Genomic DNA, 16,614 nt, shown 5'->3' on the forward strand with positions numbered 1-16,614 from the left:
AAAGCAGAAATCAGACTTTGTCTTCTGCAAATATCTGTAAAATTTATCTAAGCAACTCAGTATGAAATTCTAAATGAAAAATTATGTTAATTACCATACTGGATCAGACCACTCATCATTGTATCAGAGTCAGAGTAGCCAGTTTTAGGTAAAGAGATGACATACTATTAGTTAGAAATTGATTTATGCATGGACACATGGTTTTATACCTCTTCATTTTTTCATGTAAGATCATAGCTAGCCCCATTCGCCACATAAGCACCTACTTCTGCTTTTATTTTATTCCTCTTAAGAACTTGGCCTCATGCTCATTCAGAATTAGATGTGGTAATGGATAGGTTAGTTGAGAATCTTTATTTTTCCTGTGTGCAAGATTAAACAGAGATGTCAACCTAGTTTCTCTTTTCATTCACTGTTCTGCAGCATATATCTAGTCCCTTTTAACAATTTTGTCTCAAACTAATCTAATCATTTTAATTCTCAATCTATTTAATTTTTTTATCATTCAGCTCTGAACTTCTGTGTGTTCGCCTGTTTGTTTTTTACTCATTAAGTAGCACTCCTCTTTGCTTTAGATGCCATGAATAGTTCAAGTATAAGCTAGTCACAAGGCTGTCTTTATAGCCTGTGGACTGAACATCCAGAAGGCAATCTTTCCCCCTATTTTAGGTGCCTGAGATGGTATGAATTGCTCTCCCGAGCAATAGCCTCCCCTGACAAAAAAAGGAAGCTTGGGGTGACTTTGGCAATGAACTCTGTGATACTTCTGGTAAGCAAAACGAATCCCAGTGAATATAATCACAGCTGAAACCAACACAGCAAGTGATGGCTACTGAACATCAAAACATTTTCTGTATTTTCTTTACTCTACTCTTTTCTCATACTAACACTACTCCCTTCTCTGAGCTCTGCAGAACAGTGACCAGGGGATTTTACTGAATTATTTTATAGATTCCTATATAATGTATGGTTTGAACTACTCTCTCTTACATGCTCTGTCAATATTGAATCTAATCTGCCAGTGGATATCCTCTTCTTTTCATTTTGCTATACCCCTGAAGTTCTTGAAAGTTTTTCCTCTCTTTGACTAGCTTAAATAACTTTATGATATCTACATATTTTGGAACTGATAAGTCAAACATCAGTCTTCTTAAAAATATCATGAACAAAAATGGCTTTTCTCATGCTGCAAATTCTGTTTATTTTCTGTCATTTCCAAATAATATCCATGACAACACTTTTCGCTTCAAGACAACTTGGTGTTCTTATTAACAACCTCTTACAGCAGTAAGTTTGCATTTTGTCAAGAGAGTCTCCTTTAATCATTTCTGGCTGCTACTCCTAAGGAAATTTAAGTGACAACAGAAGGACAATTTTCCTTTAAAGAAAATCCTAGTCTGTTTGTCATAGCAACATGTATTTCCTAATATTGTTCCCTACTTTCAGTTCCACATTCCACTTTTAAGACTTTATGCTTGTGGCACTCCAATCTTCCAGTCTAGCAAATTATTTAAATTAAAGCATGAATATTTCTTGCTGGCAGCTCAGCCATCTTTTAGAACATTTCTTCGAAACTCTTAATGGTTTACTGTGGTGGGGCCCCAAAACTGTCAAAGCCCAGAGATACATCTGTTTAGACCTTTAGCTCTCCAAAGAAGTTCAAAAGGCTGCTAAGTCCAGAAAGCCAGGATTTATTCTTTGAATTAAAACTAGGAACTCACCCTTTTAAACAGAGAAAACTAAAAGCAAGCAGTTAAGACAGAACGAAAATAAAAAGGTTTATAACCTTTTCTCCCACTGCTGCTGTATTTTTGCAGGTGGGTCTGTGCTTCCAGCTAATTCAGGGTCTCTCTGAATGGTAGCAAAAGCTATTCTTTTTTCTGCACCATCTTTTCCCTGTGCCTGCTCAGCTGCCCTATGAAGAGGAGGAACAAGAAGTGGAGAAGGAAGAAGGCGGCCCTCACCTCCTTCCAGAGCTTCTATTTCATCCAATCATTTCTTAAAGGAATATAACAGAACTGAGAGCACACAAATAAAACAAATACCATCTGTTCCAGTCAGGCTTAATCAACACAAGTTGTTGCTTTTCAGTTTTTTAAGTTTTTCATAGCATATTCTTCGTCCTTGAGAGAGGAGCTAAGAGGAAATGGGCCTTGCTTTAACGGGAATGCATTTGCTTTCACTATGCTGCCTAAATCAATCCCAAAGCACAGATAGTGGATTATCTGGACGTAGAACCAGTTTCTGATGTTCTGTTAAGAAGCAACCAAGCACTGGAGTTACACATGACCAGCGAAGATCTTTAATGCACAAACAAGCCATGGTGTTAAAAAGTTTAGTAGAGGCATGGTGACTGTCCTTATAGACCTCCTTAGCCAGTTCCAAACGTGTAATGATGTGGCTTAGTGTAGCCTACCATATGCTTAAAGTAACTTTCATCACATGTGCCGTGGGCTGAGAATGCATTATGGACAGTCATTTCAGCATGGCTGGTCAGCAGTAACTTGTTAAACCACAGTTACTTGTTTGTGTGTCTTGAAAGAATGAGAGAAAATAACACTCCATCTGCAAATGATCTCAGGAGACTAGTATATCTGTCAAACAGAATTATGTGTTCAAATTATTTATGGACCACTATAGTGTCATTCAATTAGAAGTGAACATGTAAACTGAAATTAGTAAAAGGAAACTGAGAACTCAGTGCAAAACCGTGAAATTTGCTACAGAACTGAATTTTTTTCTGGCAACAAAAAGCAGCAGTTCATTTGAGTGCTGAATCCTTTTTCTAATATATCTGACGAGTAAGGAAATTCTAAAATGAAATTATGGGAAAGGACATTTAAAATACCCGGGAGAGCTAAGGAAATATTTTATGGGAAATAACTATGAAACAACTATAGTATAGTCCTGTTCAAATATGAATATATAAAGAGAGGGTCTCCTTTCTGTGCACATCTGCTTCTTACATGGAATCTGTTTGCTGACTTAAATGACAAGAATGTTAATTCCAGTTATAAACATGACATCCCATGTTTTAAAACTCTTGTTGGTACAACAGAAATAATGCTAAGACAACAGCAACTGCATGGTTCCTTCCTTTCAGTTGAGATCAACAGAAATGCTTCCTAGGTCTGTTTACATAACCAATCAGACTAGGTATGCAGCCCCACTCCCTGAAGATGACTTTGTCACATGGAAGAGATAATTCAAAGGCAATGGATTGTATAGCTGAAACAAAGACAGAACTTGATGTGAGAAGTCTTTATTGCTGGTGCAGAAATGAAATACTCAGCTCAATTATCAGATGTCAGGGTGAGAGGCCAGGTAATTTTTTTTTTTTTTTTTTACTTGAAAACAGATTCCATTTTATTCAGTTGTATTGCAGAAGAACCTGGAAGTGCCTCAAACAAGGTAGAAGCTCTACTGTGCTGGGCACTATTAAAAAAAAATATATATAGTGTCCAGTATTTTATCTCTGGCTGAAAGAGCTTACAACACTCATTTGAAAGAACTGGACAAAGGGTTGTAAATAACTACACTAAAACTGAATTATTCCAGATACATCCCTTTCTTGTTTGTGAAAATTAGATATCACTCCTTGGTGATAACAGTTAGTCCTCATCTCACCATGCCACCTGAGCTCAACTACTCTGATCAATGAGTTGTACAGCAGAACCAAGACTCCACCAACCCTTTCCTTTCTTGATGCCTGACTCTGAGCAAGCAGTAATGTAGGGGAGAGGATAAACTTACTCCAATACATCAAGATACAGAGGCAGGTAGTCAGAATGAGCATATAAACTCATTTTACTTTTCTCTGCCTCTTTCTCTTCCTTTGATGGTTATATAGTTAAGAACAGACCTATTCCTGAGAGTCTAAGAATATCTTGGATGTGGGAAGAGGAAGACTAATCAAAAGAAAGACTGTGACAATTATGCAGTTATCTAGACTAGCCAAGTGCACAGCACAGTTTTTGATTCAGTTGCAAAGTTGTTGCTGTTTCCCATTTGGAGCCATGAATATGTAGAAACACAGATTATTTCAGTGCTTCTTTTTAAAACATTTTTCAGTGTTTTTTTTCACATTTTTCAGAGGGCAAACAGATCAAAATGCAGTAGAACATGCCAAACAGCATGGGTTGTGCTCTTTCAATAAACTCTTTTTTAATTTTGTCATAAAAATGCCATGGAACAAGCTTTTCAAGGCACATAATGTCTTTTCTTTATAAATATGTACAGGGTCTAGCAAAAAGGGGGACTGAAAACTGACAGGAGCTTTAAGTAGTATTACAGTACAAAAAGTAAACAACAGCAAAAATAAATCACTTGTTAAGATCAAAAGCTCCCCATACTGAAACGTTGTAAACATTTTAAGACTGGTAGAGTACTTTTTGGTGAGTTCTTTGACATACCTTCAATATAAGGCTGTGCCTTACAGGAGTTAGAGTTTACAGACCTGTCAATCTAAATCTAAACTGGACAAGAATAAATATTTACTATTGCACAGAAAGTTATATTTTCATTAGGGACATTCCAAAAATTTCTTTGATATATTCTTAACTAACTAGTTTCAGAAGCACTTGTGGCCAGTAATAAGTGGAAATCAATTGCAAAGAATCTTCATATTTGATACTTATTATTATTTATGCTGCCTGGCAAATTTCCAGTCCTGAAAACATCGTTTAAAAAATAAATCTGAATAAAATTTTGAAATCCTCACACAATGAAAAAATGAAGTAAGCAACCAATGGCTTAAATTACTTTGACAACTAATGGGTTTTGCTTTTTGTAATTAGTGCTTCTCTGTCTATGCTGATTATTATCACACTATAACATGTGCAAAGACTGTCCTATGGGAGAATATAATATTAAAAGAGATAATGTCAACAAAATCAACATTTCTCAAGCTATTTAGTATATCATTATTATCTTAATTAGCATGATTTTCTAAATTACCATTTGAATCACTGGATATGCAGGAGAGGCTCATAGCACATACCTACAGTTTGTAGTATTCTGCTGACAAATTTCTGAATTTTATTTAGAGCCTTAAATTTTACATTCAAGTCTTGAGATACAATTATGGAGAAGTCTGATATGTTATGCATACTGAGTATATTAAACCAGTGAGAAGATAACCAGGCAACAGAGATAATTTGGAGGAGGACCACAGCATGGATTGTGATAGAAGCAGCAACTCTAAAGTACATACTTGCAATTTCTGATTTTCAATAGGTCATAAATTTGATAGAAGAAATTCCTATTTCTTACCTACATTTCCAGTCATTAGGTATGAATTCTGAAAGTCCATCATTCCCATTCCAACAATGTGTATGAAATCTTCAATCACCTGCATTAACTCCACCGAGCCTGGATAGATCTAATAAAGGAAGGTCAGACATTCCATAACTATAATACCAAAATCTCTCCAGCAGCAAAATCAAAAAACAACCAAATGCAATCAAGTGAGAAGTGAAATATACAAGTTAAACTGCACTTCTAATGCTTCAACAGCTAACATATTCTGTGACTGTAAAACAATTATTTTTGGCATTAGATCCACATGTAAACAGACATTATTTCAAACAAGGCTATAGGAAATCAGCTTTGCACAGGAACTGTGGAATGTTTGCTCATAAGTCACTGCACTTATAAAAAAAAGTTTTACTGTTCATTACTCTCATTAATGGTTAAAGTACTTCATATTCCAGAAAAAAAATTCTAACTAATATTACCTTCCTTCCTCTGGAAGATATCTTCAATAACTTCAGAAGTATCCACATAAACAGCTGAACATAAATCTTACCCCTAGTCTCTGCAGCATGATAACTGCTTTTTGTTTGAATGAATTAATTAATATAAATTGTCACTGGTAATACTATTTTTATTGCTGAGGTGGAGTAGTGGAATCACAGAATCACAGAATAGTTGAGGTTGGAAGGGACCTCTGGAGAGAATCTGGTCCAATCCCTCAGGTCAAAGCAGGGTCACCTAGAGCAGGTTGCCCAGGACCATGTCCAGCTGGGTTTTGAATATCTCCAACGATGGAGACTCTGCAACCTTTCTGGGCAACCTCTTTCAGTGTTCAACCGCCCTCACTGTAAAAGAGTTTTTTCTTATGTTTAAATGGAATTTCCTGAATTTCAGTTTGTGTCTATTGCTTCTTGTTCTGTTACTGGGCATCACTGAGAAAAGTCTGTCTCTGTCATCTTTACTTCCCCAACATGTACCTACACACTTTGATAAGATCCCCCCGAGCCTGCTCTTCTCCAGTCTGAACAGCCCAGCTCTCTCAGCCTCTCCTAGTATGACAGATGCTCCCATCGCTTAATCCTCTTCATGGACCTTTGCTGAACTCCAGTACATCCATGTCTTTCTTGTACTTTGTCCAGAATTGGACAAAATAAACTAAAGTAAGTTTCACTAGTCTCTGCAATGCTAATGCAGCACCTCAATGTGATTTTCCAAATGGAAAAGGCCAGAACATCCGAAAGAAGTGTAATTTATTTCTGAAGTTGCAAGCTCACATGATCACAAAAATACTAGAAATCATTATATTCAGCAACAACACACCATCAAAACCACATTAAATATCAAGACATCTATTAATCAGCTTAAAAGATACTGCTCAAATCACATACATAAAAAATTCATTTTTGGTGGTTATGACTTTTGTCACGAACTGGACAATTTTCAGTAATACAGTATCTTACAACAGTAAAAGAACAGTGAGCTGTTCACAGTGCTTTTTCCTTCATATCAGTAAGATGTCCAAATTTCAGATTATCAGCAACATTCAACCCATTATTTCCACTACTGGGACTACAGACCCTAAAAATGAAAATGCCCATAGAGACTATAAATTCCAGTATGTTGTGCTACAACTTCATCTTGTTTTGTCTATCTAGATCCATAGCTGTGCAACTGAAGACAGAGAATTTCTCAGTATGTTGTCTATATTGTATCCTTTTATAAAAGGTAGGGCAGCAACATTATTTTATGAAGAATTTATGATCCTCACAAGCTGCAAATGCTGCCTCAGATGAAGCAGACTTAACTTTCATTTTCCTAATGACAAGTTAGCGAGATAGTAAGTGTGCGTTTTTCATCCACCTCATTCATAGTACACACATTCCCAGATTATGAATCAAGGCTGAATTTCAGTCAAAAGATTCTTTCACTCTAGTTCTTGCACATAAAATTTTATAGTTATAACTTCAGCAGAAACTGTTGAACTGTCACTGTTATAGAGGTACTCTTCATTTTTATATATCTGAAGTACTAGTTAATCAATAGGATGCCAGCAGATGGTGATGAAGAATATGCAGAATAGCTCCTGAGTTTTGAAACACCAGTATAAACTTATTCATTGTGGACTTGAAGTGGCTTCCTGTCTGCAGTACTTTACATCAGCTCTTAACAAAAGGCAAGTATTAAAGTGAGTGCTGCTTATCTGTATGCTATGTAACCTGTAATTAATGGTTTCAACTGCTGGCATTTAATCTAGAAAAAAGATGTGCTGAGGCATTGCAGCTGTATTCTTGATAGAAAGTCAGCAATTTGCTGACAGTGATAAGACTTTATTTCCAGCAAAAGAATCCAGAAAACAGTCTAAGATATGTAAGCTAGCAGTGGCTGTGGAGTTGAAGAAAAGCATGCAAACTGGCAAGGAAGTTGGTGAGACTGCCCTTGGTTTGCAATGTGTCATTAAAAATATATCAACCAAGTGGTTAAACTGGAAACAGAATCACCTTTCCTCTTTTTTAATTAGTCAGTAGTGTTTGCACTAGATGAGATGTACTCACCACACAAAATGACTTGTACATATTCTTTCCAAGCAAGTTTATTTGCTACCATGACTTTCAACATAAAAAATTTTAAAAAGCGTTTGCACAGGATGTAACAATTCCAAATAGTACTCTTTCTGTCTTAAAATCTGATTCTGTCTCACCCTCCTTAGCCAATTGGAGCTACTTGCTTCAATAGTTTCTTTGAGACTGCTTGTGTAACTGACCAACAAAAATAACAACGACCAGTGGTGTGATTCCTCTGGGTACTATCCTTACTGGATAGCTCAGGGGTCTAAGATTTAATAAATTCGCAGTTTCATTACCAGGCAGCTATGGCCTGCTACTCCTGTTTTCAGCTCTACACCATGCTTGTTTGTGTCCCTGCCTGCCGGCCAGTGCTGTATTTGGCTCCACAATATGATGAATTACCAGGCAGAGAGACTGAGCTGAGGGAGAACAGAAATAACTCTTGTATCTTCTCTCTCTTTCAGTACAGCTTCTTCTACCAGCATAAGTGAGGAAGGAAGGAACTGGAGATTTGTTGTTCCCCCCTTTAACTCCAAGTTCTCACCATTTTCTCTCAGGTGCTCTCATCCTCTGATCTTGGTGGGACTGATGCCATACACAGCATGGGCAAGCAGGCAGGGTGGAGGGTAGAAGCAGACAAGGTTGGAAGTATAAGGAGTGACACCTTTTCTGTTCATTTGTGGGGCTGAAATAGTTGCTTTATACTGGTTCCCTAATCTTGGTGGTATCTATTTATGGTAACTGCCTACATGCATGTGACTTTGCTGCTCCCGTCCACCACCAACAAAGGAGATGACATGCTTTGCCTGTTTTTGTAGCTGGCACGCAGTTCCACACAATGGAACAGAAAAACAACAGTAGGAAAATGCAATTCCTGGCTAAATTACAATGGGTTGGTTGCAGCACCATACGTATACAACAACGTTTGAATCAGCAGCAAAATGAAGAATCTTGATAATCCCTTTCTTAATCACATTACAAAGATGAACTTACAAAAATTAAGTTAATCAGTTTCAAAGAGCTTCAAACACACAGTGATTTACTAAGAATCACACTAAAAGTAACCACATTTCAAATATCTAGATAACATAATGCCAATGACCATACCAGAACAGACCAAAGATCTGTGTAGGCTAGTTACCTGCCTTTAGCAATGGCAAATAGCAGATGCCTAATGAAGAGTATAATGGGGCAAGCACATAGTGATACTTCTTTTGGAATTCCTTCCAGCCTTCAGCAATTTTTTTGCCAAAGGAGTTCCTTAGGCAGAAATGAGATCTTTCCGGGAACAGTCCTATACTGACTTTTCTTCCATTAATTTGTCCATTCATTTTTTTAACTCATGCACATTTCCAGTGACAAGAGTTTCTAACCTAGCTAGCTACATGTTTTATGCAAAAAAAGTATCTCCTGTTATTCATTCTAAATCTGCCACTTACCAGTTTCTATTTGGTGTCCTTTAGTTGTTGTATAAGGAGCACGAGTAAATAAATATATCATTCCCTCTTCATCTTCTCCATTCTACTTCTGATTTTAGAATCTTCTATCACAGATTACCTGTTGACTCTTTTCCAGACTGAAGAACCTTACTTCATTTAATCATTTCTCATATAGAAATAGTTCCGTGCCTTTGAATATCTTCATCAATCTTCTCTGTTCACCCCCACTGCCACTGTTATTTGTATTTGAGTAAGTGTGATAGTTCTATAGCCATGTTCATAAGCATTAACATAGTTCTGTAATGCTTTATGTTGTAAGCATGTAAAAAATACTTATATCCAATCAAAAAAAAAGGTTTACATTTGCATTTTTAACTTTTTTTGATTATAAAATGAACGCCTTTGTTAGGCTTTACTGTATTATAAAATGTGATCATAATATCTAACTTAGTCCTGAAATTTTTCTGTCTTAAGGATCACCACTGTTCTTTTAAATACAAACATTTAAAAAGGGTCTTCTGATTTAAATTTTGTAAACATTTTGGTGGAGTGGTTGAGTTCTTTAGATGAGTTCTGAAGTGTTTGGTTTAATACAAACCTCATTTTGGCTAGCCTTTTACTAGTCGTATTCAACCTTCTTATGTACTCCATTACAGCATCAAAAGGAAAGATGCTTTCTTTAACATCATGAATCATCCCATGGAACACAGTGAAAATCTGTTCATCAAGAGAGGCTACTTATAATCTTAAAACAATTTTCATCCTAGGAATTAGCCAATGGGGCCTGGAATTATTCTTTTTTGAAAAGGATCAGGTGTTTCCAAAATATCATCTCATTTAGGATTTCCTTTCACCTAAAGCAGGGTGTATATTTAGTTACATTTCTGAAACCATATATTACACTTTATCCTGAGTCATTAAAATGATGTGTGGCCTCTGATTAAGAAATACAGTGAATGTCATCATATGCATAGCTTGCAAATATTTTAATTGATGAATTACATAAAACAAATCTTACCTCTTGTGCATCTTCCCATTTCTCTTTATTTTCTTCATCTAAGAGGTTACTAATGATTTGAAAGAAGTTCTGAAAAGCCAATTAAATAAAAGACAAAGTAAAACAGTAACATGAACAGCTGTAACTTTATGTAAACATTAAGAAAGATTTCCTTTTTCTATTCAAGATGCACTTCTGTAGTCTATTTTCCGTCAGCAGAAGACATAAAAGATAACAAAGGAGTATATTAGACTAATAGAAGGTCACATATTTTACAGTTAATTGTTCATTTCTGGCCATGTAATCAGGTTCTGCACTACTTTAGATAAAATAAGAACCATATTAAACTTGTTCAACTTCTAAATGTGACAGTGTTCTATTTTTAATTTACTCTCATTCCAGAAACTAGACTAGTATACATCTTGCAAAAAAACAAAATACATTAAAGAAACACTTGGCTCAGGGTCACCATTTTTTTGTTCAAATCATGAAAATCATCTTCAATGACACAAATAGTGGAGGCAAAGGCATTTCATTGATAAGAGGCTATCTGAAACCATGTGCAGTTTACTTTTAAAAAGTTTCTTTGACCTTAAACTATTACTTTCTATGTCTCATTGTCCCATTCATTTAACTATAATTACACAAATCACATGAATGGCAGCCAGGGCATTTAAAAGTTAACTTTTAAACCACACATTTTAAAATCTTTCAAGTGTTTGTGGGGAACTTTCCTTTCTAATTTTGTCTGTTCTCTCCCCCAGTTTTTATTTCCAATTTCTTTAAGAACTAAGGGTTTGTGCAGAATCTGTTCTTCTCAGCTCTATATCACTTTCCTTGCAGAATGCCAGTTTTTTCTACAGTCTGCCAATTATCATTTTTCTGTTCCTTCATAAAAAAAAATACATGTAACTTCCACTGACCTTAGCTGAAGAGTACTACTAAGGTGCTCAAAACCCCTGAAAATAGTTATAGTGGAATACCAATAGAGACCCTTCTTGGAACTCAGATTGACAGTCATATTAATTTCCCCCTCTTGCACCTACTTTTTAGCCAGTTTGTTAGGGTTAAATAAGGTACATATTAGGCTTAAATATCAAGCAATTTAAACAAATTATTTAATGAAAGTACAAAACATTCAACTGCATAGTAACTGAATGGAGAACAAAAATAAATTCCTCCCTTAGTGTACTATGTATATTAAAGTTGTACTTGAAAATATATTAATTTCAAAATTTGAGATATTGCAGACATTTTAGGTGTCTTGGAGAAAATGGATTTTAAGAATATTGCATTACAAATTTTTTCATAACCATATAAATGTAACTTTGTAGAATTGAAAATTGAATAAAACTTATGAAAACTATTTTTACATAAAAACATTTTCACTGCTTTAAGTTAGTTCCTAAAGTCAACTGCTTGAACAGCAAAAGGCTCCATTTTCACTTCATCTTTAGAAAGTTAATTATGCTAACCATAAGATTGAAATTGATAAAAACTACTTAGCAAAGCATAGCTCTTATAGAGGTGACTGATGCTTTGGTGAGTTTGAGCAAAAAAAAACCCCATACACTAATGAAGACAGAGTCCTCTCACTGAAGTCAGTGGCAAAATATCCATAAGTTTCAGTGAAGCAGAACTGCATGCTAAGAAAGGAAATGGCTTAACAAGGTATCGTGCAAATGATGAATATGTATAGGAAGGGAACGATGGTGATTAAAGGCAGACAGAAAAGAAAAATGTTCTCATGGTTTGATCCAATTTCCACTGATACAGAGGGGAATTTTCCATTTGTTCTAATAGGCTTGACAAAGACCTCAGTATTCACAGCAGGAAGTATCTCAATGTCTATTCATATTCAGCACTCTATTGCCAAGTTCAGAAAGAACAGCACACCATAATTTATGTATACATGATACCTTATGTAAATTGATGCATTTAATGTAACCTACGTCATCTCTCCTCTCTAGATGTCTTTTCTTTTCAATTTAAAAAAAAGGCAAAAGGAGTCAAAGCTCATATGGGTATGCCTAAATGTCTGTACATTTTATAAAGGATAATTAAGGGTCACACAAATAAAAATTCTTTTTAAAAATGCCTGTAGAGCTTCATCACCAAAAATTCCTTTCTTTAAAAGAAGGTGTACACCTGGTTAGCAGGATATAAATGAAGTAGAAAAAAATGGATTATTTAATACTGTCAATACAAAAGTGTTCTGTCTAGGAAGAAGATTTTCCCTCAGCTAGGTCATGTTCTAGATACTCGAAAATGCCTGCCTTCCTTTTTACGTGAAAAGCTATTTCATTTGCAAACCGCACCCAAATGCCACGTGGGGCTATCAAAGTTGAGTATTCACTACCCTTTTTTCTTTCATTTTACAAGTGATTTCAAGGAAGGTACTAGATTCTTGTGTACTGGATAAATGCCTAACAGGATGAGCTTTATGCGAGTTGGTGGCACTTTTAAACACAAGACTGTATTTTATAGATATATGGATTTTTCAGATATTTATAGAGGATCTTCCTGCCTTTACATAAAACCTGTGGCAAATGCTGTTCTGATCTGTTTCATATATGCCATTACTGGTGCAATTTTTATCTAGAAGAATATCTGAATGAATTATAAAGGAAAAGACTGCCTGCAAATTCTAAAATCAAAGGAAAGAGAGAAATTATCATCAAAAATTTTAATTTTTACAGCATTCTATACTATCCCTGCTGCTGAAGGCAATCCCTGAAAGGCTTCATGTCACTGTAAATGTCTGTCAGTTATGTAATAAGGCTATGGGTTTGTCCCAGCTTTCCTTTCACATTAACATTACTCACAGTAATTTGTTCCTCTGCCAAAACCTGAGGTTTCCCCCTATGCTGGATGACTGCTTTAACAAGTAAGAAAGACTATGAGAAGGATGAACTCTTTTAAAAAGAACGTGGCTATCGCATGTCAAGGTACAATCACATTTTGTCTGGAACCATTTCTATTAATTAGGTTCAGAGCATGTCCATTTATTCAAGCTGACGACAAGAAGAGGAAAAGGTACTAAACACTGCTTATACACCAAGAATACATTTCACCTCTTTTAGGTATCCAGTAGCAAAATAAAGCATACTAAAAAGAATTAAGCTTAGCATTCATTAGAAAATATTTGTGAGTTTAACCAGATTGGCAAATCATCCTTGCATAAATGCAGCTTCTACCATGAAAAAGGTACAGTTTTATTGGTCCCCCGAGTAAAATAAACTATACTGGCCAAAGCAGTTTCATAGCAGTATAACTACATCTATTCTACGACATTATGATTTTGGCAAAGAGTTCTAATAGGTAGAGCTGGCTTTAGGGGAATTTTGCCTGAGAAAGACAGTTTTTAAAGCATGATAGTTCTGCACTTTTCCAGTGTAATACTGTGGGGATGCAGTGTACAAAATTTTAGCTAACTTTAACTGGTTATGGTGCCAGTAGCAGTCTAGCTGCTGCAGCAGCATGGACCTCATTGTGAGATAATTTATCCTCCTAAGGAGCTGGTTCAGAGCTAGTTTGGCACTACACTGTAGTGAATATGATTCCCCTGTAGAGACATTGTAAGCCCTATGTGCAAAAGTAGCTATGTCTATGCAACATATAAAAACACTCAGGAGGTATAAATCTTGCGTGGAGATGATAAATAACAGTTTTGCTAATATTGTTATGTGCTCATTAGAGTCATTTTCAGTTACATGAAAGCATCAAAACGATCACTGATTAATAGAAATATATGTGAAAAGGCTGATAAATAATCCTAGACTCAAAGTACAAACAAAAGATGAGAAATGACTGATTTAAGATATACATTGTACTTGACAATAAACCATAAATGATGTGTATGAACCCAATGACAAGAATATCTTGCTTCTTGAGAAAAAATCACTTTTTTTTTCTATTTCTGCTCCTGTTTGATGTCATTTTTATGGTAGCTGTGGAGGCTGTGATGCATGAAGATTTTTCAGTCAGCAATACCAGTGTTTTGTGATTTAATCAAAGAGATGATTAAGTGGCTTCACTGATTCAGTTATGACTAGATATGAGATGAACTCCAAAAATGTGACAGGGTAATAGGGGTTAAAAAGTCTTTCACCTACTTTGACTGTTCCCTTGCTCACTACATTAATGCTGTGAAAAATCATATTGCCCTTTCCTAAAATGATTGACAGGTACAAAGGCTCAATTTTGGAAACATTATGGATGAGATCTGATGGCAATACTGCAGTAAACACTGGACCTCTTTGTAGAATCAAGCTCCTTCCTTTTGCAGCAGGGCTTACATGTTACTGAACTGGCCACTGCAGAAAAGGTTGCTACAGACAGTGCCAAATACTGAAGTCTTATTTTTGCCCCGGCTTTTTTGAGGTTAAAGCCAGTTACAGTCAGGAATGGACAATCATGTTTTCTTAATTTAATTTCCTTCCTTTCAATCTTTTTCTTCTGCAATACAATGGCTGCAGTTCTCTGTTCCAGTCCAAATTCTTTGACCCTCTCTGCAGGCATAAAGCTGTCATAAATCCATCTAAACAGCTAGAGAAGAATTCCTCCCTAGGAGAATTAATGAATAGCCTTAAGTCACATCCACTTTGGGGCTTCAGCATAGGGAGTGTGTGTGGGAGGTGGCAACTGGGAGAAATAGCACTGGGCAATCCTGTTAATCCTTGACTGACAGCAATGGTCACTGTGGCTATAAACTGCTCTAACTTTGGGAGAAACCTTGTTTCCTGTTGGTCACTGGATCAGGCGATTTTACAGCTCACTTGCCATCCTGTCTTGAAAATCACTTAGAGGGTAGCTCAAGAAGACCGGTTCTGGGAAATGCCCTAAAAGGTCATTTAAATTAATATGCTTATTTAAAATTTTCATTATCTTCCAGGGAATGTCTTTCCTATACAAGTAATAGCACAGTTGCTATTTCATAGGCTCAATATACCTATATGGTGTATTTTGAAGTAATTCCCATATTAAGGGCAAGACCTTGCTTCTAGAGTAATTTTCATGACTCATCTTCTGCTATTTCTGCTGTTGTACTGCAGGTTTCAGTCACTGATGCAGAATTCCTTTCATGTTGTTTAACTGTCTCATACATGCTTATCATTCTTCCTGACACCATACATGCAATGTGCACACACATATTAATGGTAGCAAAAAAGGTTAAAATATGCAAAACCAAAAGCAGTCTTACAATAAATAACTCGGCACTAGACATGCCTATTTTAAAAGCATTGTTCTGCTCTCTGTACCTGTCTGCCTAAACAAATGGCACTTTCTATGAACCACATCAAGTAGTGGCATATAAGCCAGAGTCTGCCGACAATAGAGGGACTATCCTGAAGGATGGAAGATAAACAAACACGCGGATACACATACTTTTCCTTTCTGAGTTTTAACTTAACTGGAAGCCTGAAAAGGTAGTGGTCTAAAAGAAATTATAGCTTTTTTTTTAATGGACTTTAAAAAATATAATTACCCATAATTCATAATCTACTTTTCTGACATCAAGTGAAATGATAAATTATGACTTTCAGGGGTTTAAGCCTCATCTATGATTTTTTGAGATGTTTTAAAAAACCTAAATTATATTCTTTAGCTAGTGCAGAAAATAGAATGAAATTAGAATATCACACACAGCTTCCTCAAGAAGAAGAAGTTGGTATTTTTGTACAAATATATCTTCATTTTCACTGTTTCATCACTTTTACCACAGACTAGAAAGTATGAAAATATGTGGTAGTGGAAATTAAAACTGAAATATAATCTCCAGAGTTTGATAACATTTACATATGGGTGAAAACCCAGCTTCACAGAAACTGACTGTAAAACTTAAACTGGTGTTACTGAGCAAGGATTTCATCTTTTATTGTCAGAAGTCAGTGACAGACATATTGCTTAATATCTTCCCCTGTATGAAAAGTATGCTTCATTCTGATTTTATATATTTTCCTGAATGCTATGCACTGATTTTCAAGGTTTTACCTTGACTTTCAACTGGTTAAAATTTTTCTTTTCTTTTCATTTTTAATTCAGAGCCTTTTTTTCAGATGGAATTTAAGACCTCTTGGTACTAGGCATCTAATTCCTGAAATGCAGTTATTTCTTTGGTTTGAGAAATCCTTCCTTATTTCTTTCATAATATGGCTTACCAATTTTTGCCTTTTCTCATTTCTCCACCTGGTAGTGATAATTAAAAATTATTAAAATGGTACTAATTAGTTTTTCCAAGTCAGTTCTGCCAGAATACTATTAAGAACTTTGGAAACAGTTCTACATTGCTGAAGAGAACAGAACTTTTGGAACCATCATTAGTGGGAACAGAACCAAATTCTTTCTAATATATGTAAAC

At 35.6% G+C, this 16,614-nt stretch overlaps 1 protein-coding gene across 1 annotated transcript in view; it reads right to left on the reverse strand.

The window, feature by feature from the left end:
- Positions 1-16,614, reverse strand: part of ADGRB3 (adhesion G protein-coupled receptor B3) — a 468,945-nt gene that overhangs the window by 226,235 nt on the left and 226,096 nt on the right. The window contains exons 12-13 of the mRNA XM_067294133.1: positions 10,275-10,343; positions 5,272-5,380 (exon numbers count right to left, since the gene is read on the reverse strand). Of these exons, the coding sequence (XP_067150234.1) occupies positions 5,272-5,380; positions 10,275-10,343 (178 nt within the window). The remainder of the gene's footprint in view (positions 1-5,271; positions 5,381-10,274; positions 10,344-16,614) is intronic.

The sequence above is a fragment of the Apteryx mantelli genome, chromosome 3 (genome assembly GCF_036417845.1).
Source record: "Apteryx mantelli isolate bAptMan1 chromosome 3, bAptMan1.hap1, whole genome shotgun sequence".
Lineage (NCBI taxonomy): Eukaryota > Metazoa > Chordata > Aves > Apterygiformes > Apterygidae > Apteryx > Apteryx mantelli.